The sequence below is a fragment of the Saccopteryx bilineata genome, chromosome 2 (genome assembly GCF_036850765.1).
Source record: "Saccopteryx bilineata isolate mSacBil1 chromosome 2, mSacBil1_pri_phased_curated, whole genome shotgun sequence".
Classification (NCBI taxonomy): Eukaryota; Metazoa; Chordata; class Mammalia; order Chiroptera; family Emballonuridae; genus Saccopteryx; species Saccopteryx bilineata.
The window spans coordinates 6,196,788-6,222,666 of record NC_089491.1 but is presented as its reverse complement, the minus strand read 5'-3'; the positions used below and the strand labels follow the sequence as shown (position 1 = coordinate 6,222,666).

At 42.8% G+C, this 25,879-nt stretch overlaps 1 protein-coding gene across 1 annotated transcript in view; it reads left to right on the top strand.

Annotated features, from left to right (window-relative positions):
• Positions 1–25,879, top strand: part of GPR107 (G protein-coupled receptor 107) — an 83,274-nt gene that overhangs the window by 21,112 nt on the left and 36,283 nt on the right. Inside the window, exons 2-9 of the mRNA XM_066255972.1 lie at positions 2,724–2,846; positions 3,362–3,412; positions 3,659–3,738; positions 5,067–5,206; positions 8,388–8,425; positions 9,902–9,958; positions 21,901–22,011; positions 22,531–22,664. Of these exons, the coding sequence (XP_066112069.1) occupies positions 2,724–2,846; positions 3,362–3,412; positions 3,659–3,738; positions 5,067–5,206; positions 8,388–8,425; positions 9,902–9,958; positions 21,901–22,011; positions 22,531–22,664 (734 nt within the window). The remainder of the gene's footprint in view (positions 1–2,723; positions 2,847–3,361; positions 3,413–3,658; positions 3,739–5,066; positions 5,207–8,387; positions 8,426–9,901; positions 9,959–21,900; positions 22,012–22,530; positions 22,665–25,879) is intronic.

Here is a 25,879-nt window from a genome sequence, read left to right as displayed (position 1 = left end):
TCAGCCCAGAATATGAGGCTCTCGAAGAGCTGTGTTCCTTGAATGGAAGTGGGCTAGGAAATAAAATGGCAAGAAGATGTATGTTTTAGCTGTGTGTGTGGTGGGGGAAGGACGACTTACGATTTTTCTGCTGAAGATCTGATCCATAGCCTCTCCTCCTAGGCCCTTGGTGTTTGCAGTTAGACTGCCTCTAATGTCCAGGAGAGTCAAGTCTGGAAATGAATCATTACCCCTCCCGCAAAGAAACAACCTGCTATGAACACCGTGTAGAGACAACAAAGAGCAGAATTAGACCACAGAGCACCTCAGTGTGTTGTAAAATAGCTATATTTAAAATTGGAAAAAACAAAAGATGGAATTTAAAAATATGAGCAAGAAGCAAAAAACACTAGCAAAAATGATTATGCAAATTCGAGGAAGAACCAAATGTACATTTTAGAAAATTGTTTAGCATAGTGCCTTGCATTTAGGAGGTACTTACTGTTAACTTACTGCAAACTTATTGAAGGTGTTCCAATTTGCGCAAAAAATTCTCCATGTGAAACTCGTGACTCTCTTTGTCGGACCTCAATTTTAGAGGCATTCACTAATATTGTTACTAGTCCAAAGTTCATTTACCCGCTGCTTCGAAAAGCCAAACCTCATAACATCTGAGTTTGGAATAAGGAAAGGCTTATTGAGCGAAAAGGCATTGAGTAGTTTCTCAAATCCATCTTAAGAAAGTACAGGGTTCAGGCTTCTCTTATATGAGGGAAGGGAAAATGGAAGGGGCTGTTTTTATAAAAACTCAACACCAAGCAGAGTTCCTCTAATGATTAGCATGTCTAAAGCAGGAGCTGTTTGCCTGAGGGCCATCAACCCATTCAGGCCCAAACAACATGGAGTGGGACCAAGCATTTCACATACCTTTGCTCTGTTGGCCTTGTCAACTAAAAAATAATAACTGGTTATTTTGTCACCAGAAAGGATTTATTTGGGAAAAAGAAAGAATTGCAATGCTCTGCATGCAGACATGGTAAGCCACATGCACACACAGGCCTGTGTGTCAAGATGGGAGGGGTATTTATAGAAGGGAAGAGGAAGTTAAGGAACAATAGAGCTTTATTATAGAGTTCTTCCTGTAGGGTCCTGGCCATTACTAGAGTGTGAGAACTTCCATATAAGCCCTAGCTCCTCCCATAGACCCTTCTGACTAATTATATTGGCTTAAAGCAGTGGTCCCCAACCTCCGGGCTGTGGACCATTTGGTACTGGTCTGCAGAGAAAGAATAAATAACTTACATTATTTCCATTTTATTTATATTTAAGTCTGAACCGTGTTTTATTTTCAAAAAATGTAAAAAAATGACCAGATTCCCTCTGTTACATCCGTCTAAGACACACTCTTGATGCTTGTCTCGGTCACGTGATACATTTATCTATCCCACCCTAAAGGCCGGTCCATGAAAATATTTTCTGATATTAAACCGATCCGTGGCTCAAAAAAGGTTGGGGACCACTGGCTTAAAGTAACAGTTAGCTTTTTGTTTTTTGTGGATTTTTTTTTTTTTTTTAGCTAGAGAGACAGACGGAGAGAGGGACAGATAGGGACAGGCAGACAGGAAGGGAGAGAGATGAGAAGCATCATTTCTTCATTGTAGCACCTTAGTTGTTCACTGATTGCTTTCTCATATGTGCCTTGACCTGGGGGGCTCCAGCCGAGCCATTGACCCCTTGCTCAAGCCAGTGACTTTGGGCTTCAAGCCAGTGACATTTGGCCCTAAGCCAGCAACCTTTGGGCTCAAGCCAGCGACCATGGGGTCATGTCTGTGATTCCACACTCAGGTCAGTGACCCCACATTCAAGTTGGTGAGCCTGTGCTCAAGCTGGCAACCTTGGGGTTTCGAACTTGGGTCCTCTGCATCCCAGGGCAACCCTTTATATACTGCGCCACCGTCTGGTCAGGCCCAGTTCGTTTTTATCAGCCTTAAATTTATTGACTTAGTTGGGATTGGAATCGCCTATTTGATATGGTTTCAAGCAAGTATGATAGGCATTTGCCCAAGTGGTTCAATTTCAGCAAACCTCAGGATTATCCTGTGTCCAAAAGATTCTGTCTTTACCTGGCTAGTCCCTGGGATTACTCTTGCATAATAAGGCTTTGTTTCCTGAAACCCATCATATATATAACACCCTTTTTCAATGCAAATGAACCTATATAAAAATAAAATTACAGCTTAGAAAAGTAATGTGCAGTTATTCCTTGACATCCTGCAGTGGGAGGAGCCAGTTGCATATAGCTTGTTAGTAGGTTTATATAAATGAGTTTATTCTCAGGGCAGTTTTGGCTACTCCCGGACTTCCTCCTAACCCGCAGCTTGGTTTTGAGTGCCTACTGGATGCTAGGCCTGTACTAGCAGGAAGGATGCGAGAAGGGCTAGAATGTTGTTCTTCATTACCTGGAATTCATGTTCCAACTGACCACCAAGTCTGGACCATCACAAGTGCATCAGGATAAACTGCATCTATTATGTGCTTCCTTCTGCAAAACTGTTGATAACTTATGAGTTCTGATGAGTAAACTTCAGCTTTTGAAACAAGATAAGGTACCATAGCTGTATATTTTACTCAGTATATGGAAACATTGGTTAGCTAGCAGGAAACTAGATACTAGGCAAATGAATAGGTGAAATAATCAAGTTAACCTCTCCATATTACTAATTTTATCACCAAATCTTTTTTAGGATGACGTGAGGCATAAGGTTCATCTGAACACCTTTGGATTCTTCAAGGACGGGTACATGGTGGTCAATGTTAGTAGCCTTTCAGTGAACGAGCCTGAAGGCGCCACAGACAAGGACCTCACTGTAAGTGCCCTTCCAGGACATCAGGCTCTGCCCTTTTCTGTTCCTAGCTCAGAGCTTTGCCCCATACTTAAATAAGAAGTATCGGAATGTGCAGAGAGTAAAACTTGAGAGCAGGCATCAGATAGTTTTATTAAAAAAAACTTTTTTTTTGAGATTTCTCGATTTGAGAGAGAGAGAGAGGAAAGGGGGGAGTGGGGAAACATCACCTCAGAGTAGTTACTTCTTGGATGTACCTGGACCAGGCAAGCCCAGGGTTTCACACCAGCAACCTCAGCCTTCCAAGTTGGTGCTCTGTCCACTGCACCACCCCAGGTCAGGCAGGTAGTTTTATTTTTACCACTTAAGTTGTAATTCTTGAATAATTTTTGGAATTGGTGATCCTTCTTACAAAATGAATGCTAAGAAAACCGAGACGAGGTGAGGTCAAAAGAGCCTTTTCTTCTCTCTGAGTAAGAAAACTATGGACACCAGGCCATGGTGTGGGCATTTACTTCTGCTCTTGTTACCCCTCTTAGATTGGATTCAGCCTCGACCGAACAAAGAACGATGGATTTTCTTCTTATTTGGTGAGCATTAAATGCATAACCCATCACTCCTTTCACTTGGGCTTAAGACACTGGGTGGGACACTCGGTTTCTGTCCGGCTGTTTTCTGGGGGTGGGGCTGCTGTGACTTCCAGATACCGGTGCACCCACAGTCGTATTGTTTGCAATGGAGGCTGGGGCACTTATTTGTCTTGTTCCTGAAAACTTTCTTTTCTTGTTCTAATGTGAAGGAAAACGGTGATATATAATTGGGTCTTTCTTTCTTAGGATGAAGATATGAATTACTGTATTTTAAGGAAACACCTTGTCTCTGTCCCCCTTCTAATCCTAAACATCTCCAGAAGTGAGTAAGTAATTCTAATACTCCTTCAGTTCAATTCTAGAGTAAAGTTAGGGGGAATTTGGTCTTTAAGCTACCATTTTTTGAGTATCTACCATTTGAATATCCTGTGCTGAGTGCTAGAGATTAAAAACAAGATGAACCTGACCAGGCGGTGGCGCTGTGGATAGAGCATTAGACTGGGATGCAGAGGACCCAGGTTCGAGACCCCAAGGTAGCCAGCTTGAGCGTGGGCTCATCTGGTTTGAGCAAAAGCTCACCAGCTACAACCCAAAGGGGGCTTGAGCAAGGGGTTACTCAGTCTGCTGAAGGCCCGCGGTCAAGGCACGTATGAGAAAGCAATCAATGAATAACTAAGGTGCAATGAAAAACTAATGATTGATGCTTCTCATCTCTCTGTCCTGTCTGTCTGTCCCTGTTTATCCCTCTCTCTGACTCACTCTCTATCTCTGTAAAAGAATTTAAAAAAATTAAAAATAAATAAATACATTTAAAAACAAGAAGAGGGAGAGAGAACAGTCGTTCCAGTGATCACGGCAGAGTAGGGAAGCGGGGCAGAGAGACTGATAAGCAGGGGGAGAGGAGGGAAGGCTTCAGGTAACTGTTGGCCCAACCCATCTGCTAGTGTGTAGACATCAACAGTGAATAGAAAGGGAAAAGCATCTCTGGCCACGGGAACATTCTATACAGAGGCAGAGCAGTGTGAAATAGTGTGGTGTGTTCAGTGAAGGGGAGCCAAGGGAAGGACCAGAAGGCTGCTCCCCAGGCAGGACTAGAAGTGCTTCCCTTCAGCTTGACTGTGCCAGTTTAGGTCACTTGTCCACCGAGGCTTAGAGACTCACTGGCCCCTCCTGTGGGGCATGGTAAACAAATGTAGGGTCTGTTAAGAAGGAAGAGGGTGGAAATGCATTCTAGGCAGGCTACTGTAGTTCCCACTGACTCTCACACGTACCCCTAGACTTCACTCTAACATTTTATTGTTTTGTTTTTTACCTCTTGTTCTGTTTTCCCTTGTACTGCAATTTCTTGAACATATCGTAGACACTTAGCTGGAAAGTATGTACGTCAGAATTGCATGGTTGCCAAGAATTTCAGCCCTGGAGTGAGACCGCCTAGGTCCTTGCCCAGCTATTTATTAACTTATTAGTCTAGGCCAAGGTGTTTAACGTTTCTGAACGTCCGTTTCAGCATCTGTAAAATGCAGGTGGTACAACCTACATCATAGGACCACGTGAGGTGTTGAACTTAGAACTTGAAGCAATGGCTAACATACAATACTTAAATGGCTGTAAGCATTACTTTGAACTGTTTTTCTTCTATCTTACTTGAATATAGATTGAAAATAAAATCTCCACCAGAAACTGGTACCCAGTTACCAAAGATCATCTTCAGCAAGGATGAGAAAGTCCTTGGCCAGAGCCAGGAGGCTAGTGCTGACCCTGTGTCAACAGGCAGGCAGACTGAGAAAAAACAAGGTAAATGTAAGGTAACAACTCATATTTTCTTCACTGCCCGGCTTCATAGACTCTTTTTGTTCCTAAATATAAATAGACATGACCTTGGCATTATTTTATACTAAAATGCATAATCATTAAAGAAAAAGGTGGAAACATGGAAGTGAATAAAGAACAATCATTGCTCCTTAGTCCCAGTGTTAAAATTTTAGTAATGGATGTTTCTCTTTTTTTTTATCAAGTGAGAGGCAGGGAGGTAGAGAGACAAACTCCTGCATGCACCCTGACCAGGATCTGCTGGGCAGCCATGGTTTAGGACTAATGTTCTGCCCATCTGGGGCCTGCTGCTCCGCTGCTCAGCAACTAAGCTATTTTAATGCTTGAGGTGGAGGCCATGGAGCCATCCTTAGCCCCTGGGACCAACTTGCTCATTCCAGCCATGGCTGCAGGAGAAGGAGGAGAAGGAGAGAGAGAGAGAGAGAGAGAGATGGAGAAGCAGATAGATTGTCACTTCTCCTGTGTGCTCTGACCAAGAATTGAACCCAGGACTTCCACATACCAGGCTGACACTTTACTGTTGAGCCAACTGGCCAGGGTTGTAATGGATGTTTCTCTCTGAGCTTGTTTTTTTGTTTTGTTTTGTTTTTGTTTTTTTTTGTATTTTTCTGAAGTTGGAAACGGGGAGGCAGTCAGACAGACTCCCGCATGCGCCCTACCGGGATCCACTGGCATGCCCACCAGGGGGCGATGCTCTGTTGCAACCAGAGCCATCCTAGCACCTGAGGCAGAGGCCATGGAGCCATCCTCAGCGCCCGGGCCAACTTTGCTCCAATGGAGCCTTGGCTGCGGAGGGGAAGAGAGAGACAGAGAGGAAGGAGAGGGGGAGGGGTGGAGAAGCAGATGGGCGCTTCTCCTGTGTGCCCTGGCTGGGAACCGAACCCAGGACTCCTGCACGCCAGGCCGACACTCTACCACGGAGCCAATAGGCCAGGGTGAGCTTGTTTTTTAAGTTAGAAAATTTGATTTTTAAAATTCATAGTCATGCCTGACCAGGCGGTGGCGCAGTGGATAGAGCATCGGATTGGGATGCCGAGGACCCAGGTTCGAGACCCCGACGTCGCCAGCTTGAACGCGGGCTCATCTGGTTTGAGCAAAATCCTACCAGCTTGAGCCCAAGGTCACTGGCTCCAGCCAGGGGTTACTCGGTCTGCTGAAGGCCCACGGTCAAGGCACATATGAGAAAGCAATCAATGAACAACTAAGGTGTTGCAACGCACAATGAAAAACTAATGATTGATGCTTCTCATCTCTCTCCGTTCCTGTCTGTCTGTCCCTGTCTATCCCTCTCTCTGACTCACTCTCTGTCTCTGTAAAAAATAAATAAATTTAAAAAAATTCATAGTCATATATAAATAACATTTTGAGCATTCCTGTTCACTTAACTTTAAGATATTTTATACTTATCAGCTATCCTGTTAAATGATCCTGTAAGTTGCTCAACCTTTCCCTTTAAAGAGACATTTTCATTTTGATACCATTATAAATATTGCTACATTGAACTTTCTTGTTTGTAGAACTGTTTTCATATATAGAACTTTATTTAGGATGGGTTCCCAGAATTGGACTATCTGGTTCAGAGAATCTGAATACATTTAAGAGTATTGATGCATATTTTCAGTTCCTTTCTAAATGAGCTGTGTGGATTTATGTACTCCTATCAGAAAATATGTGGGAATAGCGCCCATATCACCGTGACCTAGCCAGTACTGGCAATACTGGCCGTGTGTGTGTGTGTGTGTGTGTGTGTGTGTGTGTTAATATTAAACCGAAAGGCCGAAAAGGTATTCTTATTTTTTATTTATTTATTTATTTATTTATTTATTTATATTTTTCTGAAGCTGGAACCGGGGAGAGACGGTCAGACTCCCGCATGCGCCCGACTGGGATCCACCCAGCACGCCCACCAGGGGCGATGCTCTGCCCCTCCGGGGCGTTGCTCTGCCGAGACCAGAGCCACTTTAGCGCCTGGGGCAGAGGCCAAGGAGCCATCCCCAGCGCCCGGGCCATCTTTGCTCCAATGGAGCCTTGGCTGTGGGAGGGGAAGAGAGAGACAGAGAGGAAGGAGAGGGGGAGGGGTGGAGAAGCAGATGGGCGCTTCTCCTGTGTGCCCTGGCCGGGAATCGAACCCGGGTCCCCCGCACGCCAGGCCGACGCTCTACCGCTGAGCCAACCAGCCAGGGCGGTATTCTTATTTTTGTATTCACTGTTACTGCTACACTGCATCTTTTCTCTATATGTTGATTATTTTATGTTTATCACCTCTTTTATTATTAACTGTCAGGTTTGTATAATAATTTATATGCATTTTTTCAAGATAATTGCATATTTATGATATTATTTATGCAGTTTTCTTTGTCAAAACTCTGACCCAAATTAAAAGACATACTTTTCACAGACATTCATGTGATGATGTGGTTTAATGTCTGTGCACCATGGACTTGTCCAGGTCCTTCTGCTCAGTAACCACTTCCTGGGCAGGACAGTTTCGTTTCCTTCTTTCCTTCTGAAACGCTCTCTCTTCCTGCAGGGAGTTTGGAGTCCTGTCTTCCTCATGAAGAGTATCTTAAGTAGAAATAAGGCCCAGGTGCCCTTTCTGTTCCATGAAAGAAACCATTAGCAATCTTAACATTTCTTGCTGTGCAAAAATAAAGTATACTAGTATTATTTGCAATTAGCTTTTCCATGTGTGTAAACAGATCTCATATATATTTATTTTAAACAGTGATCTGTTTTCTTTATTCTTAAAATTTTTTTTAAAGTTTATTTTATTGTCTTCAGAGAGAGAGAGGAAGGGATCCCCCTGATGGGATTGAACCAGCCACCTTTGTGCTTTGGAATGATGCTCTAACTGAGCTATCTGGTCAGGGCACAGTGATCTGTTTTCAAATGTGATTACTTAGAAAATCAGGAAAGTCACTCCACGTGGCATCTCTGGCAATAACATACAGTACCGTGGATTATTTCAAGATGAGTTCCCTGTTGGTACTGAATGTTAATGTTTCTTAGATCGCATCTATAATATAATAAATTTTGGGTTGAGTTTTTTGAAATTAGACAAGCTAGAGTCTCATAAAATGATATTGTTACTATACATCTGAGGCTGAATCCTACAGTAATACCTTCTAAATGTTTCTACTTCTAGAGAGTGGAAAGTCAAAAAGAAGTACAGTCGATTCAAAGGTAAGAACTAACCACCAACTTGTGCTCAACTTTTCTGGCTATACATGTATATGTGTGCGTACGTTAATTTATGTATATACATATGCACACACAGGAACATGCATACACGCACGTGCCTGAGCTACAGGCAGCTGCCGTCTATCTGGGGCAATGATGTTGACACACTGAAACAATTTCAAAGCGACACTGAGTGCTGCCTTGTACAGCACTTCTGTGATAAAGGGCCAGCTAGTGCACTGAGAGCGAGGTGAGCCGTCTGGAGAGCCTCTGGAACGAGGTGTCATCTGGGCTTGAAGCTGGTGGATTTGTTTGGGGAAGAAGAGAAGGAAGGGAATGAATACTGAAGTGGAAATAAGCATGACAGGTGCTGGGCACTGGCCTGTTTGAGGAAACAGGACATATTAGGAGCAGAGAGAAGGCTCTTACGTAATGCAGTGCCAGCTGTGTCTGCTCTCCCCGCCCAGTCACTCAGTCGTCCTTGCGGTTCTGAGACCAGCTATTCAGTCACGCCCCAGAGAGCAAAACTGGTTATGCAGGCAATTCAGATGTGACAGTGAGAGGCTTCCTTTATGTGAAAAGGTGAACATCTTTCACTTAATAAGAGAAAATGTGAAGTTACTAAGAGCTATAGGAAAAGTGAATCTTCTTTCTGTGAAACTGCCTAATTTACAAATTAAATTTTATCATAGGTATGGATATATAGGAAAAGACATAAACTGTACATTTAGGGTTTGGTACTATCTGCGGGTTCAGGCATCCACTGGGGGTCCTGGAATGTATTCCCTGAAGATAAGGGGAGTATTATATTTAAAATGGCAGTTTGATAAGTTTTGACTTAGATGTATACTTGTGAAGCTGTCACTGCAATCAAGGTAGCAACCATATCCATCACCCCACAAGTTTCTCCTGCCCCTTTGTCATTGCCCTGACCCGCAGCCACCACTGACCTGTCACTGTAGATGAGTCCTGTACAACTTTACACAGATCGATGTTGCACATGTGCTCGTCTAGGGCTGGCATGCAGCACAGTTGTGTTTAGTGCAGCCGTGTTGTGCATGTCGGTAATTCTTTTCATTACTTTGTCCGTCATACCAAGGGCAATGCATCGATCATTTGAAATCACGAGTGGAGTCCAGGTGATGGTCAGGGTATGACCTGGGTTGGCATCCTTATGCCAAAGCTCTAAGAGTAGAGAAGTGCTCTTCCAGGAAAAGGGGGGATGGGGCAGGGGTGGGGGCTTAGTGAAGAGGCAGAAGAGACAGCTGAGAGGAAATGGGTGAAGAATTAACGTTCTCTGTGGAATGGGATTTCTAACATCTTGAAAGGATGGTGGGTTTTATTTTCAGTGAGCTTTTAAAGGTCAGCAAATTTAGGGTTTAAGGAAAACATGTTTTAGGTTTCTTTTTTTTAAGTCTTTATTTTTATTAGCCTCCTTTTTCTGCCAGTGTACTCAGACAGGTTGTTGTGTCTCCTCAGGCAATGGAAGAGAAATCCTTTCCTGTTCATAATAATAATGGGGCAGTTTCATTTAAGGTATGTATCTTCTTTGAGTAAAGCTTTGCAGAATTTATCTTTGCCATGTAAAAAGGTTGAGTGTATTTTTGTTTTGTTTTGTTTTTTATACAGAGACAGAGCGAGAGTCAGAGAGAGAGAGATAGGGACAGACAGACAGGAACGGAGAGAAATGAGAACCATCAGTCATCCGTTTTTTGTTGCGACACCTTAGTTGTTCATTGATTGCTTTCTCATATGTGCTTTGACCGTGGGCCTTCAGCAGACCAAGTAACCCCTTGCTCAAGCCAGCAACCTTGGGTCCAAACTGGTGAGCTTTGCTCAAACCATATGAGCCCGCGCTCAAGCTGGTGACCTTGGGGTCTCGAACCTGGGTCCTCTGCATCCCAGTCCGACGCTCTGTCACTGTGTCACCACCTGGTCAGGCTAAAAAGGGTGAATTTTTAAAGGAATTTTGAATTTAGGAATAATAATTTAGGTATGCTGTGTATCAGTCACTAATACAGTAGCTCTCTCCATAACAAACCTACAAGGGAGACGTTATAGTCCACTGTGTATCAAGTCTAAGTCTGAGAATGAATAACTTCACGAATGTCCAGTGTAAATGACAAGGCCCAGATTCCAACCCAGTTCTGCCTGGCTGTCCCCACACCTCTGCCTCTCTATTCCTATGCTGCCTCCTAGCCAGTGTTCCGGAAGCACAGGATTCCATGCCTGAAAGGACTGCTGGTGATCATTAGGGTGATGTGTGCTTTAGATGAGGTCACTGAGACTCAGAGGCCATGAGTGACCGTTTTTAACTGCCTGTGAGTGTTTGTGTGGCAGCATAGCCGTGTATGGAGTGGAACACTGGACTGGACTTCAGTAAGTCACCCACTTACTAGCTGATGACCGTGGACAACTCACTTCACTTCTGAATCATCTAAACATGAAAAACGATGGGACCTATCTCAGTTGTTAGGCGTATCATTTTTGAAAAGTAAAAGTGCTCTTAAGGTACTGTACATATAACCTTTATCATTGATTTGTAAAAACCACTGCCTCTTTTCTAACCAGTTTTTGTTAGTTGAGGTATAATTTGCTCATAGTGAAACCCACAGGTCTTGAGTATACAGTTGAGTCATTTTAGACAAATGCACGCACCCATGTAATCCATTCTCTACCAAGATCCTCTGGACTATATCACCTTAGGGAATCCCTACTCCGCATCCACGGTTCTCGCCTCAGTTTATTATGCCTGTCCTAACAATTTTTATATGTTCCTTAGTAGCCATCGTGAGAGCTTGTGGAGTACTCACCTGCTCCGAATCCTCAGCGGCTTTCCATCTGTCTTAGAGTAACAGCCCAAGTCTTTCCACTGGTCTATGCACCCACGCGGTCCGGCCACTGTCACTTGATCCTCAGCTCCTATTTCTCCTCCCTCCTCCTTACTTACTCTGCTCCCGGCACACAGACCACCTTGCTGCTCTTGGAAGAGGTCAAGCCTTAGTCTCTAATTTAACTGTACCCACTGAGAGGGACACTTGTCCCTCAGGGTCCTTATGATTAATTTCTCCTTCAAGTCTTTGCTCAGATGTCACTTTCTCAACAAATTCCCTCCAGTAACCATTATTTATTTATTTATTTTGACAGAGAGAGACAGACAGAGACAGACAGGAATGGAGAGAGATGAGAAGCATCAGTTCTTCGTTGAAGCATCTTAGTTGTTCGATTGCTTTCTCATATGTGTCTTGACTGTGGGGGGGAGGGCTACAGCAGAGCGAATGACTCATTGCTCAAGCTAGCAACCATGGGGTCATGTCTACGGTCCCACGCTCAAGCCAGAGACCCTGCGCTCAAGCTGGTGAGCCTGCGCTCAAGCCAGTGACCTCGGGGTTTTGAACCTGGGTCCTCTGCGTTCCAGTCCAATGCCCTATCCACTGCACCACCACCTGGTCAAGCCAGTCACTGTTATTTTAAATGTAGACCACTCCCCTCCGCCTTCCCTGCTGTTCTTTCCCCTTAGCATGTCCTGTTTCCAGCACGCTGTAGCTGTACTCATTTATAATGTTATTGTCGGTCACTCACTTTAGCAGGTAACCATAAGGCAGGGATTTTTTTCTGTTTTATTACGGATGTACATGAAATTCCTAACCTTGGACTTGGCCCATAATAGTAGACTCTCCATCAGTAATTATGGAGATGAATGAATGAATGCCAGGATTGTGCTAAGTATAAATACTTATATGTTACCATTATGTCAGTTCATTCTCCCAACAACTCTATGAAGTAGGTACTGTTATTATTCCTCTTCTACAGATGAGGAAACCACAGAGGTTAAGTAACTTGCCTAAGGGGAGGGTTCAAATCCAGGTTTTTCTGACTCCAAGGCCCATGTGTTTACCCACTTTGTTTTACTACCTCCTTAAGAAAATACAAAAGGTACTTTTTCTTTTTCCTCACTTTAAAATGCTTGTTAATAAAATAAGTGTTTTGGATTTATTTTAAAAACCTTTTTAAAAAGTAATTTCAAAAAGGAAAGCATTCTAGGCTGTATACATTTGTCAGTTGCTAGTGTTTTGTGTCGGGGTGAATGGCAGGGGAAGCAGCATCCGTGCTGATTAGGGACATGGTTGGAACCTCCCGCCGTGCCTGCACAGCTTGCCCTTGGCTCCTCCCCCCTGGCTGTCCTGCTCCCGCAGGCTGCCCTGTCGTGGACAGCGCCATCTCTTGAGCCTTCCTGCTCCACCCAGAGCTGGAAAGGGACTAGCAGAGCTGTTCCAACTCTAAAATTTACAGTTTTGCTTTGTTTTTGTTTTGTCTTTGAGGGTCAGGTGCCTACTCTGATCTCCATAATGACTCTTGATTTTTTTGTTTGTTTTTTTTCCCCAGTATTCTTAGAAACTTCATATGAACCTTAACTTTGAGAACTAAAAGTTAATAATGTTTAGCAACTGTTTTTCTGGCTACCTTGCAAGGACTAAAACACATCTCCAGTTCACAAGGCTGAGTTTGGGACATAGTTTAACAGATTAATCATTTCAACCTGAATATTCTTGGACTTTTATTTTCATCTTCTTGTCAGATACCTCTTTTTTCTCCCATCCTTTTAAACTGTAATATATAGTATATATATATTATATTTGCAAAAGCGCGCCAGTGCCGGTGTGGAGTACCATCAATCCCAAGTGGTCCCCTTTGTAGCCATCACCTGGGCAAGAGACCGAACAGTCCCAGCACCTGCAACCTCCATGTGTCTCTCACGCCCCTTCCCAACTCTAGAATAACCTCTACCCTGAAAAACGTTATAATCATCTTCTCCCCTCTTTATAGTCTATCATCTGTATATGTAGCCCTAAACCACATAATTTAGGCTTATAATAAAATGTTCTCTGGAATAGACCAAGAAGCCACTTCTGTAATCTTATATATATATACTGCTCACAAAAATTAGGGGATATTTCAGAATGAATATGAACTGATAAAAAAAGAAGCATTTGATTTTTTTTGATTTTTTTTTTATATATGTGGTTTTATTTCTGGGTTTTCTATTCTGTTCCATTGGTCTGAGTGTCTATTTTTCTGCCAATACCATGCTGTTTTGATTGTCGTGGCCCTGTAATATAGTTTGAAGTCAGGTATTGTAATGCCCCCAGCTTCATTCTTTTTCTTTAGGATTGCTTTGGCTATTCGGGGGTTTTTATAGTTCCATATAAATCTGATGATTTTTTGCTCCATTTCTTTAAAAAATGTCATTGGAATTTTGATGGGAATTGCATTAAATTTGTATATTGCTTTGGGTAATATGGCCATCTTGATTATATTTATTCTTCCTAACCAAGAACAAGGAATATTCTTCCATCTCATTATATCTTTTTCGATTTCCCTTAACAATGGTTTATAGTTTTCATTATATAAGTCCTTTACATTCTTTGTTATGTTTATTCCTAGGTATTTTTTTGTTGTTGTTGCAATCGTGAAGGGGATTATTCTTTTGAATTCATTCTCAAATGTTTCATTGTTGGCATATAGAAAGGCTATTGACTTCTGTATGTTAATTTTGTATTCTGCGACCTTACTGTATTGGCTTATTGTTTCTAGTAGTCTTTCTGTGGATTCTTTGGAGTTTTCGATGTATAGAATCATATCATCTGCAAAAAGTGATACCTTTAGCCTGACCAGGTGGTGGCGCAGTGGATAGAGCGTCGGACTGGGATGCGGAAGGACCCAGGTTCGAGACCCCGAGGTCGCCAGCTTGAGCGCGGGCTCATCTGGCTTGAGCAAAGAGCTCACCGGCTTGGACCCAAGGTCGCTGGCTCCAGCAGGGGGTTGCTTGGTCTGCTGAAGGCCCGCGGTCAAGGCACATGTGAGAAAGCGATCAATGAACAACTAAGAAGTCGCAACGCGCAACGAGAAACTGATGGTTGATGCTTCTCATCTCTCTCCGTTCCTGTCTGTCTGTCCCTATCTCTGCCTCTATAAAAAAAAAAAAAAAAAAAAAAGTGATACCTTTACTACTTCTTTTCCAATATGGATGCCTTTTATTTCTTTGTCTTGTCTGATTGCTCTGGCTAGAACCTCTAGTACCACATTAAATAAGAGTGGAGAGAGTGGACAACTCTGTCTTGTTCCTGATTTAAGGGGGAAAGCCTTCAGTTTAGTGCCATTTAATATAATGTTAGCTGATAGTTTATCATATATGGCCTTTATCATGTTGAGATATTTTCCTCCTATACCGATTTTGTTGAGAGTCTTAAACATAAAATTGTATTGTATTTTATCGAAAGCCTTTTCTGCGTCTATTGATAAGATCATGTGGTTTTTGTTCTTTGTTTTGTTGATATGGTGTATTACGTTAACCGTTTTACGTATGTTGAACCATCCTTGAGATTCTGGGATGAATCCCACTTGATCATGATGTATTATCCTTTTAATATGTTGTTGTATTCGATTTGCTAGTATTTTGTTTAGTATTTTAGCATCTGTATTCATTAGAGATATTGGTCTGTAGTTATCTTTTTTTGTGCCATCCTTGCCTGGTTTTGGTATGAGGGTTATGTTGGCCTCATAAAATGTGTTTGGAAGTAGGCCCTGGCCGGTTGGCTCAGCGGTAGAGCGTCGGCCTAGCGTGCGGAGGACCCGGGTTCGATTCCCGGCCAGGGCACACAGGAGAAGCACCCATTTGCTTCTCCACCCCTCCGCCGCACCTTCCTCTCTGTCTCTCTCTTCCCCTCCCGCAGCCAAGGCTCCATTGGAGCAAAGATGGCCCGGGCGCTGGGGATGGCTCTGTGGCCTCTGCCTCAGGCGCTAGAGTGGCTCTGGTCGCAACATGGCGACACCCAGGATGGGCAGAGCATCGCCCCCTGGTGGGCAGAGCATCGCCCCATGGTGGGCGTGCCGGGTGGATCCCGGTCGGGCGCATGCGGGAGTCTGTCTGACTGTCTCTCCCTGTTTCCAGCTTCAGAAAAATAGAAAAAAAAAAAATGTGTTTGGAAGTATTGCTTCTTCTTCAATTTTTTGGAAGACTTTCAGTAGAATAGGAACCAAGTCTTCTTTGAATGTTTGATAAAATTCGCTGGTATAGCCGTCAGGGCCTGGACTTTTATTTTTGGGGAGATTTTTAATGGTTTTTTCTATTTCTTCTCTACTAATAGGTCTGTTTAGGCTTTCTGCTTCTTCTTGACTCAGTCTAGGAAGGTTGTATTGTTCTAGGAATTTATCCATTTCTTCTAGGTTGTTGAATTTAGTGGCATAAAGTTTTTCATAGTATTCTACAATAATTCTTTGTATATCTACGGTGTCTGTGGTGATTTCTCCTCTTTCATTTTGGATTTTGTTTATATGAGTTCTTTCTCTTTTTTCCTTGGTAAGTCTTGCCAAGGGTTTGTCAATTTTGTTGATCTTTTCAAAGAACCAGCTCCTTGTTCTATTAATTTTTTCTATAGTTTTTCTGTTCTCTATTTCATTTATTTCTGCTCTGATTTTTATTATCTCCTTTCTTCAGCTGGTTTTGGGTTGTCTTTGTTCTTCTTTTTCTAGTTCCTTAAGGTGTGAAGTTAAGTGGTTCACTTGGGCTCTCTCTTGTTTGTTCATATATGCCTGAAGTGATATGAGCTTCCCTCTTATCACTGCTTTTGCTGCATCCCATAGATTCTGATATGTCGTATTGTCATTTTCATTTGTCTGTATATATCTTTTGATCTCTGCACTTATTTCTTCTTTGACCCATCATTGTTTAAAAGTATGTTGTTTAGTTTCCACATTTTTGTGGGATTTTTTTCCTCTTTTTTGCAGTTGAATTCTAGTTTCAAGGCTTTATGATCAGAAAATATGCTTGGTACAACTTTGCTTTTTTCTGAATTTTCTGATGTTGTTTTTGTGGCCCAATGTATGGTCAATTCTTGAGAATGATCCGTGTACACTGGAGAAAAATGTATACTCAGTCACTTTGGGATGAAATGTCCTGTAGATGTCTATCATATCCAGGTGCTCTAGTGTTTTGTTTAAGGCCAGTATATCTTTGTTGATTCTCTGTTTGGATGACCGATCTAGAGCTGTCAGCGGTGTATTGAGGTCTCCAAGTATGATTGTATTTTTGTCAGTTTTTGTTTTAAGGTCAATAAGTAGCTGTCTTATATATTTTGGTGCTCCTTGGTTTGGTGCATATATATTAAGAATTGTTATGTCTTCTTGATTCAGTGTCCCCTTAGCCATTATGAAATGGCCATTTTTGTCTCTGAGGACTTTTGCTGTCTTGTAATCAGCATTATCAGATATGAGTATTGCTACACCTGCTTTTTTTTTTGGATGTTATTTGCTTGGAGTATTGTTTTCCAGCCTTTCACTTTGAATTTGTTTTTATCCTTGTTACTTTGATGAGTTTCTTGTAGGCAGCATACAGTTGGATTTTCCTTTTTAATCCATTCTGCTACTCTGTGCCTTTTTATTGATGAGTTTAATCTGTTTACATTTACTGTAATTATTGACACTTGTGAGTTCCCTATTGCCATTTTATAGATTGCTTTCTGTTAGTTTTGTGTCTTGTTTGATCCTTCTCTTTCATTTTTCTATCTTTTGTTTTTATTTGGTTGTATTCCATACATCTTTCCTCTGTTGCTATCTTTTTTAAATCATGTGCTTCTGTGGTGGTTTTTTCAATGGTGGTTACCTTTAGGTAATGAAAAGGGTTCCTACCCTGTTCATTGTAGTGCACTATTTTGTGAGTACTTTTGCACTCCAACGTCCTTTGCTACTGTTAATCTCCATTCTCTCCCCCCCCCCCTTTCTTTTTGTTGTCACAGTTTAAATTTGGTTTTATTGTGTTCTTCTTGGAGCTTTTACTTTTGGCTTTGTTTTTTTTGTTGTTCTTTGTATCTGATTGGAGAACCTCCTTTAGTAATTCCTGGAGTGGGGGTTTTCTGATGATAAATTCCCTCATCTTTTCTGTATCTGTGAATGTTTTTATTTCTCCTTCATATTTGAAGGATAGCTTTGATGGGTATAGTATTCGTGGTTGAAAGTTCCTCTTTCAGGACTTTAAATATTGGGGTCCACTCTCTTCTAGCTTGTAGAGTTTCTGTTGAGAAATCTGATGATAATCTAATGGGCCTTCCTTTATATGTTGTATTCTTCTTTTCCCTGGCTGCCTTGAGAATTTTTTCTTTGCCGTTGGTTTGTGCCAATTTCATTATGATGTGCCTTGGAGTAGGTTTGTTGGGGTTAAGTAAACTCGAGTTCTGTTTGCTTCTTGAATTTGAGGCTTTAGTTCTTTCCATAGGCTTGGGAAGTTCTCATCTATTATTTGAGTATGTTCTCTATTCCATTTTCTCTCTCTTCTCCCTCTGATATACCTATTATTCTTATGTTATTCTTTTTGATGCAGTCAGATAATAGGGCTACCTCATTTTTTAAATTTTTGAGTCTCTTTCTTCTTCTCTCTGTTGTGCCTCAAGTTGCTTGTCTTCTATTTCACTAATCCTACCTTCTATCTGGCCTGTTCTATTAGCTAAGCTTGTTACCTCATTTTTCAGCTTATGAATTGAGTTTTTCATCTCTGTTTGATTTGTTTTTATAGTTTCAGTTTCCTTGGAAATATATTCTTTGTGTTCATTGAGTTGTTTTCTGAGCTCCCTAAATTGCCTTTCTGTGTTTTCTTGTATATCTCTGAGTATTTTTAGGATTTCTATTTTAAATTCTCTGTCGTTTAACTCCAAGGTTTCCAATATATTAAATTTTTTCTCCATAGATTTTTCCTCATCTGTGTTACCTCTCTTTCTTTTGTATCCATGATATTCGATTTTCTCTCCCTTAATGGCATCTGAGGGTGGTTTTGTTGATAGTATTAATGAGATTTAATAAAGGATAAAAAGTTAAAAAAAATAAAAAATCGAAGAGTTGTTTTTTTAAAAAAAAATAATTAAAGAGCCTGACCAGGTGGTGGCGCAGTGGATAGAGCATCGGACTGGGATGCGGAAGGACCCAGGTTTGAGACCCCGAGGTCGCCAGCTTGAGCACGGGCTCATCTGGCTTGAGCAAAGAGCTCACCAGCTTGGACCCAAGGTCGCTGGCTCCAGCAGGGGGTTACTCGGTCTGCTGAAGGCCCGCAGTCAAGGCACATGTGAGAAAGCAATCAATGAACAACTAAGAAGTCGCAACACGCAACGAGAAACTAATGATTGATGCTTCTCATCTGTCTTCATTCCTGTCTGTCTGTCCCTGTCTATCTCTGCCTCTGTAAAAAATAAAAAAAAAAAAATAATAATAATAATAATTAAAGAAAAATAAAATAAAATAAAAATTAAAAAAAAAGGAAATTATTCCTCTCCCTCCTTTTTTCCTCTGCTCTCCTCTCCTCTCCCCTCTTTCTTGAGAAAATCTTGTGGTGAACTGTGAATTATATTATACTAAATAGAACAAACAATGCCTGTAATGGAGGGCCTGAATTGGGGAGAAGTAATAAAGGGGCAAAAAAAAAAAAAAAGAATAAAAAAGGGGGTATGGACGCACAAAAAGCAAATAAGGAAAAAATTTGGGTCAAGAATAAAATGATATGCTTTTAGGTGTTGGTTGACTAAGAGTTATGATGAGAGGACTAAGAGGGAAACAGGAAAATGGGAGGACAAATTAAAACATTACTATTGTATTTAGTGGAACAAGAACTAGATAAAATGGAGAGCCAGGGATGGGAGCACTGCTAGTGAGTTAAAAAGGTGAAGTAAAAAACCCCCAAAATGCCACAAACATAAGTTTGAGTCCCAGATAAGATAATTTGTTCGTTATTGAGGTTTGAATGAGAGACGTAAAGGAGAAAGGAAGAAACTAATATAGAGGAAGAAAAGAGAGAGAGAGAAAAAAAAGAGGGAACCACTAAAAGAAGAAAAAAGAGGAGAGAGAGAGAGAGAGTTAAGGGTTTTGGAGTGCAACCCTCATAGAGAGAAAGGAAGAGGAAAGAAAAGATAATGGGAGATGTAACACTTATGGGTAGTGTAGTTCAAGGAGAGGAGAGAGTAAGACCGGCAGAGAGTTAAACGACCAAATTGGAGGAGGAAAAAAAAATCAAGAATGAAGATAAGAGAAACAAACGAACAAATATAGTAAAATGGGATAGGGTATAAAGTCTGCAGATTATTCTTGATTTTGAGAGGTTATCTTCTTGCTTTTTCTTTTCTCTCCCTCTTCCTGGTCAGTGACTCTGTACCTGGGTTCTGCCCCTTTGGCACGCTCAGGTAGAGGTTTGCAGTTGATAAGTCTCTATGGTGATGTCATGTATTGTGCTTCAGTCTCATTGGCAGTCGAGGCTCATTAGCATTTATAGGCTCCGACAGTGAGAGAGTCCGTGTTCCTGGAGCCTCTCACCTAGTCTTTCCTTCCTCAATTAGTAGCTTGATAATCCAGCTATGGGGTTGCTGCTGCCTCTGCCTGGATAGTAAGAGGCTCAAAGAGCTGGCAACTCCCCACTCTATTCCCACTCAGCACAGGGCTCTGGGTAAGGCTCAGTCAGTCAGAGCTGCTAGCATAATGAGGCGGGGCTTCTGCCCACTCAAAGACCTCTGGCTCTGCCACTCTGTCCGGTAACACGGGCAGGTGGGCGGGCGCCCACTCCCGGGGCGCTTGGAGGAAACTCTCACTCACTATCTGTGCGCAGATCAGGATATCAGGCCAGCCGCCTTACCCTCTGAGTGAAACCTCCGCCCGCATGGAAAAGTTCCAGTGTTGGAATTGGCTCTCGCTCCCTCCCTGTGCGTGGCTTTCCCAGGGCGCTGCGGTGGCATTCCACTTTTGGCCCACACAAAGGCCCCTGACTCTGCCCCTCTGTGGGATAACACGGGCGTGCACTGCCGAGGCACTCAGAGGAATCTCTCACCCACTATCTGCACACACCGACCAGGAGATCGGGGGAGATGGCTGCCCTGCTTGTCTTTCTTTGTCTGGGTTTGGCACGAGTGTTAGCTTGTATTGACTGGGTTGCCACAGGCACAGTTTTTTCTCGGCTTGGATCTGCGTGCCACAGCCTGGTTTGGCCGTTTGTGCCGTGGCCTGGATCTATTCAACCCCTTTGCCCGCCTTAGTTTTTATATTCTCAGTTCCCAGTGAAAGCAGCTCTGTTTAGGTTAGTGAGGAAGGCGGAGCATTTCTTACTCCCTATTTCCTTAGGGGTTTGATTATATATTTAGCCAATTTTTCGCTCGACCATATCTTTGGGTGTATTGCAAAACATCTGGAGGCTCCAAGGATAGGTTTTTCTGTTTCTGGTTGAAGATCTTGTTGAGTTTTGGGGCAGATTTATCTGAATCGCTTCCTACCGTGCCATTACTCTGACGTCATCTCTGAAAATATCTGATTTTTTTTTTATTAAAAAAGGACATCAAAAGCAAATGACAAGTCAAAGAAAGTTGTTTGATTATACAAATTAGATGCAAAACCAATTTTATTTCATTGGTGAAAATGCACTATACAAAAAGCTGAAAGTGCTAGAGTATGTGCACGGTCCCTGATCCCCTAATTTTTGTGAGCAATGTGTATGTGTATGTGTGCGTGCATATGTCTTGATGTATACACTTCATTTGAATACATGAAATAATCAATATATATATGAAAAACAGGAAAATGTCTGAATGCAGAAAATGTAGCATCTGTGACTTGTTTAAAATCACAGGTATAAATTTTAATGAGGGGCTATTGGTTCTTTACTTTGTCAAGTATCAAAGGAGCCTCCTTCCTTTTCAGGGGTATTTTTACCTAAAGAGCAAAGTAGTATGTTGGCTCAAAAACTAGGTAACTGGCCTGACCAGGCGGTGGCGCAGTGGATAGAGTGTCAGACTGGGATACAGAGGACCCAGGTTTGAGACCTCAAGGTTGCCAGCTTGAGCGCAGGCTCATCTGGTTTGAGCAAAAGCTCACCAGCTTGAACCCAAGGTCGCTGGCTTGAGCAAGGGTGACTCGGTCGGCTGATGGCCCGTGGTCAAGGCACATATGAGAAAGCAGTCAATGAACAACTAAGGTGTTGCAATGCGCAACAAAAAACTAATGATTGATGCTTCTCATCTCTCTATTCCTGTCTGTCTGTCCCTGTCTATCCCTCACTCTGACTCTCTCTCTGTCTCTGTAAAAAAAAAAAAAAAAAAGCCTAGGTAACTGTTTCTCAGGTTGTCTCTGCAGATTTCTGACAAACCCATCGCTGATGGATAGATAAAGATAAAGCAAGGATAGCAAAACAGTCATTGTGGAATCTAGATGCTGGTTTTGTAGGTATTCGCTTGTATAAGTCTGTCAACTTTTCTGTTAGCTTGAAATTTCCAAAACTAAATATTGGGAGGGTATCATAGAAGAAAAGAATATTTGTTTAAATTGTGCTCTGGGAGAATTTGGCTTATTTAAGTAGTCTATCTTCTCTTCTCGTCATAGTATTCATGATTTCTTTTTAACACTTAACAATTTAGCTGGAGATTTGGGTACCCATTAATTTCTTGTTTCTTCACTTTCAGTTTTTCTTTAATATCAGCACCAATGACCAAGAAGGCCTCTACAGTCTTTATTTTCATAAATGCCTTGGAAATAAACTTCAGTCTAATGACAAGCTTTCATTCAGCCTTGATGTGAGTACTACATGGAAATTGTTTCACAAGTTCTCCTAGTTCTGTAAAATGTGAGACGTTTGTTTCTCTAGTAGAGTAGGTTTTACAGGCGTCCCCAAACTACGGCCCACATGCGGCCCCCTGAGACCATTTATCCGGCCCCCTGCCGCACTCCCGGAAGGGGCACCTCTTTCATTGGTGGTCAGTGAGAGGAGCACTGTATGTGGCGGCCCTCCAACGGTCTGAGGGACAGTGAACTGGCCCCTTGTGTAAAAAGTTTGGGGACCTCTGTTAAGATCACTTAAGCAGAGTAAGAGAAGGATGTGGCCACTGGGCAGGTACTTCAGCAGAGGATTCATACACAAGAAGATACGAAGCAGCTTAGGATATGTTTACGTTTCAGCTTGCACACTGAGAATGTGCTTGTTATCTTCTGGCACTCACTTTCTTAAGCTTAAGTAAAGGAGCTAGGATTACAAATTGCTGAATACGGAATGATCTGTCCCTAAAAAGTAAGAATGAATTTTGTGTTGGTTTCAGATTGTGATCATAGAGAAGAATCCGCACAGCTATCTCTCAGCAGGAGAAATTCCTCTCCCTAAATTATACATTTCTATGGCCCTTTTCTTTTTCGTTTCTGGGACCATCTGGATTCACATTCTTCGGAAACGACGGTAAAGTATTACTTCCTTGAGCCCTTCAGCTTCTGGTGTGTTGGGATTTGTGTAACCTCACCTTTGCGCCTGGGAGGAAGAGGTGCCAGCCATCTTTTTCTCTTCTGAGGGCATCTTGCCCACAACACACAGAGACTGTGCGGGAGCTTTGCGTGCCTTGCTGTTTGCTCTCTTCCCACTGCTTTGTTTAAAAAGGCAAATCCAAATATTTCAGTAATATATAAGTATAAGCAGAATAAAATGTATAAGCCAAATGTTTCCATTGCAAAGACACCACAGTGCAGGACCTCAGGTGAACACACTGGCCTCAGTCAAGAGCTGTCTGTTCTGGAGAGGAGCTGAGTGACAACGAGCACTGCCTGGTGAGACAGGAGGCACTGCTTAGTGCAGAGGGCATGGCTCAGAGCTGGCCGGCAGGCTGCTGAGCTGCCTGTGCTGGCCTGGGGCTTGTCACTGGAGGAAACCTGCAGAGCCCTTCTGAGGGCCGTTGGCCTTTCTTCTGCAACCCCTGTGGCTTTCACTTCCTGTACTTGGCTCTTGAGGGTGGTGTGTGCATGTGGAACTAGTGTTAACTGTCTCCTCCCCCAAAATTGAGAACAGAATACTAATTTTCAGTTAAAGAGTAGTGTGAAGTATTTGTTACAGGATAAGGTGCATAAACTAAGTAAAGGATGGTATGTGAATAAGGCACTGTAATATAGAGTAATTTAAATGTTTGTAATCGTTAAGAACCCCAGATACCAAATACGTCTTTCTCTGAGGCATTGAACAGAAAATACCTGTCCTCTCTTGTGGCCTGTGTTCCCATGGACAGCATAGCTGGGGAGCAGTGGCTGGTTCGTGTTTGTTGGCTTATCTTTTATACCCATTGTATGGAAAGAGCGTTTTGTTAACCTGTGGAGTACCCTATGCAATCATGTTGGGACAAGAGGGTCAGGCAGCCATTAGTAAGAACAAAAAGAATCCTTCAAATTTAGACCATAAGGGGGTTGTTGATTTTGTTTATTTAAAACAAAGTTTTGCTTTTGTCTTTATTAGAAAAGTAAGACTAGGAGTCAGAGAGCTGGTTTCAAGTGTGGACGCTGAAGCCGCCTGTGCGCGTTTCACTGCAGGTCCGTTCTGGCTGCAGACCTGGGGCAGCATGATTCCCCTCGCTTCCTCCAAGAGACTTAGCTCTGTAGGGGTATTTGAAGGAGAGGGTTCTGCACATCAGGATGCTACACAGATGTGAGGCACATACCAGCCAGGTGTCTAGTGGTATTTTAATTTCCCTGTATTTAGTGATACAGCAGTCATTATTTACTTAAATAATAAAACCTGTGGCAGCAATTTTAAATCTGTGATTAAATGAGGCTGACCTACTTTGTACAACATATTTTAAACTTCTTGAAGTATAGTATGTGTACAGAAAATGTATAACTTAAGCTCTGCGCCCCATCTTCATGTTTCCCCAGGTGTCTCACAGACACTTGTGTTAGGCTGGAAATTTGAGTCCTGGAAAGGATGTGACTCTGAGACCTCGGGTGCGTTTCAGAGGCCACAGCCCCTTCCGCCGAAGGAGTTCAGAGACCTTTGCCTTTTTCATTGAGGCCTCGAGAGGGGAAGTGAGAGCCACAGCGAGTCAGCTGACAGAGCTGGGCCTGGCACCCAAGTCTCCTTGCTGTGCGTAGGGGGCTCCTCTCAAGTCTATGCTTTGTGCCGTGGGCCCCAGGCCCCAGAGAGCATGCAGGGGCAGCCCGGGGAAGTGGAGGGGAAACAGGCAGCTGGGCGGTTTTGAGTCGGGCACTCGATACTGGTTATTTCAACTAATCTTCCAACAGCTCCTTGTGGTAGGTGGGTGTGGCCCCATTTTCAGAAGAGGTTACTGAGGTTTAGCGGGCTGAAGGTCATCGGGGTAGAATGAGTATTCGAGCCAGTTCATTGTGGCTTTGGAGCCTGTGTTCTTTCCATCATGTCACAGCCCCAGCCCGGGGTGGGGGGGTGGTTCTGAACTAGGACTGCACGTTGAGGTTGCTGAGGTATGAGGGAGCACCACTCTTGACAGTGGGTGGTGTTACCCTGTGGGTAGATCTCATTGCTATTTAGGAGTGACACTACTCTGGCCTTGACTTCCTTTTTGACTTCAAGTCATTGGGCACTGGGACAGGAAATGACCAATGACCGGGGAGGAAATCATTCCGGAAACCGAGCATGTATCAACTCAGGACACGCCCTCCTAACCATTTACGCAAGGCCCTCCCCTTCATTCTCCCTTTGTTTCCTATCCCCTCTCTTCTTTCCCAACTGCTCAGATGTGTCTAATATATGTTTTTGGATATTTGCGCTTTTGTAAGTTAGTAGTGTTTATGACATTGCATGATTTCCAGTTTATTTGAACGATGCTATCTATAGATTTTGTTGATTTGTCTGATGCTGCATTATCCCAGTGTTTATTGCTGTGGCTTTGCAGAGTTTTTTCCCCCAAAGGATTTTTATTTATTTTTTAATTGAATTTATTGGGGTAATACTGGTGAGCATTTGCAGAATGTCTTTGTCTGAGAGTGTGAGTTTCCTCTGTAGTTCTTAAGTCTGTGTATTTGAATAGAATCATTTTTCTCCAGAATGGGCTTATGTGTTCTATCAGGTTAAGTCCTTCACTGAAGTGGGTAAAGGCAGAGGAATTGAATGCCAGCAGCCCGAAGGTGGACAGGTGCTGAGTGAGTGTGACGGTGGGAGTGGGCTTTACCCCGCTGGCCTGGTGTGCTTGGCCGGTTCCAGCCATGATGGGAGAGAAGCGGGCACGGCCATCCCTGCTGCCGCCCTTGAACTGCCTCTCCTGGGCTGCCCATTTCCCTCCAGCTGTGCCCACTCACCTCTGCTTTCCTGGGATTTCATGTGTCCATAGACCCATCCACCCACTCCTTTGTGCCTTTCCTGGGTGGTTTCTGTGGGGGGGGGGGGCAGCAGTCTGTTTAGATTTCCATCTAACAGGACTCACAATCTACATGCTTCTGTGCATAACTCAGTTCTGTTCACAACACCGACTTCTGTGGTTGAGGTGACTCTAGGACTCCATCCAAAGCTTTTTCTATTGACAGAAACTACATTTTAAAAAGGCTTCATGTTTGTTGTTTGCTTAGGTTATACAGTGTGTCTGTAAAGTCATGGTGCACTTTTGACCAGTCATAGGAAAGCAACAAAAGATGATAGAAATGTGAAATCACCAAATAAAAGGA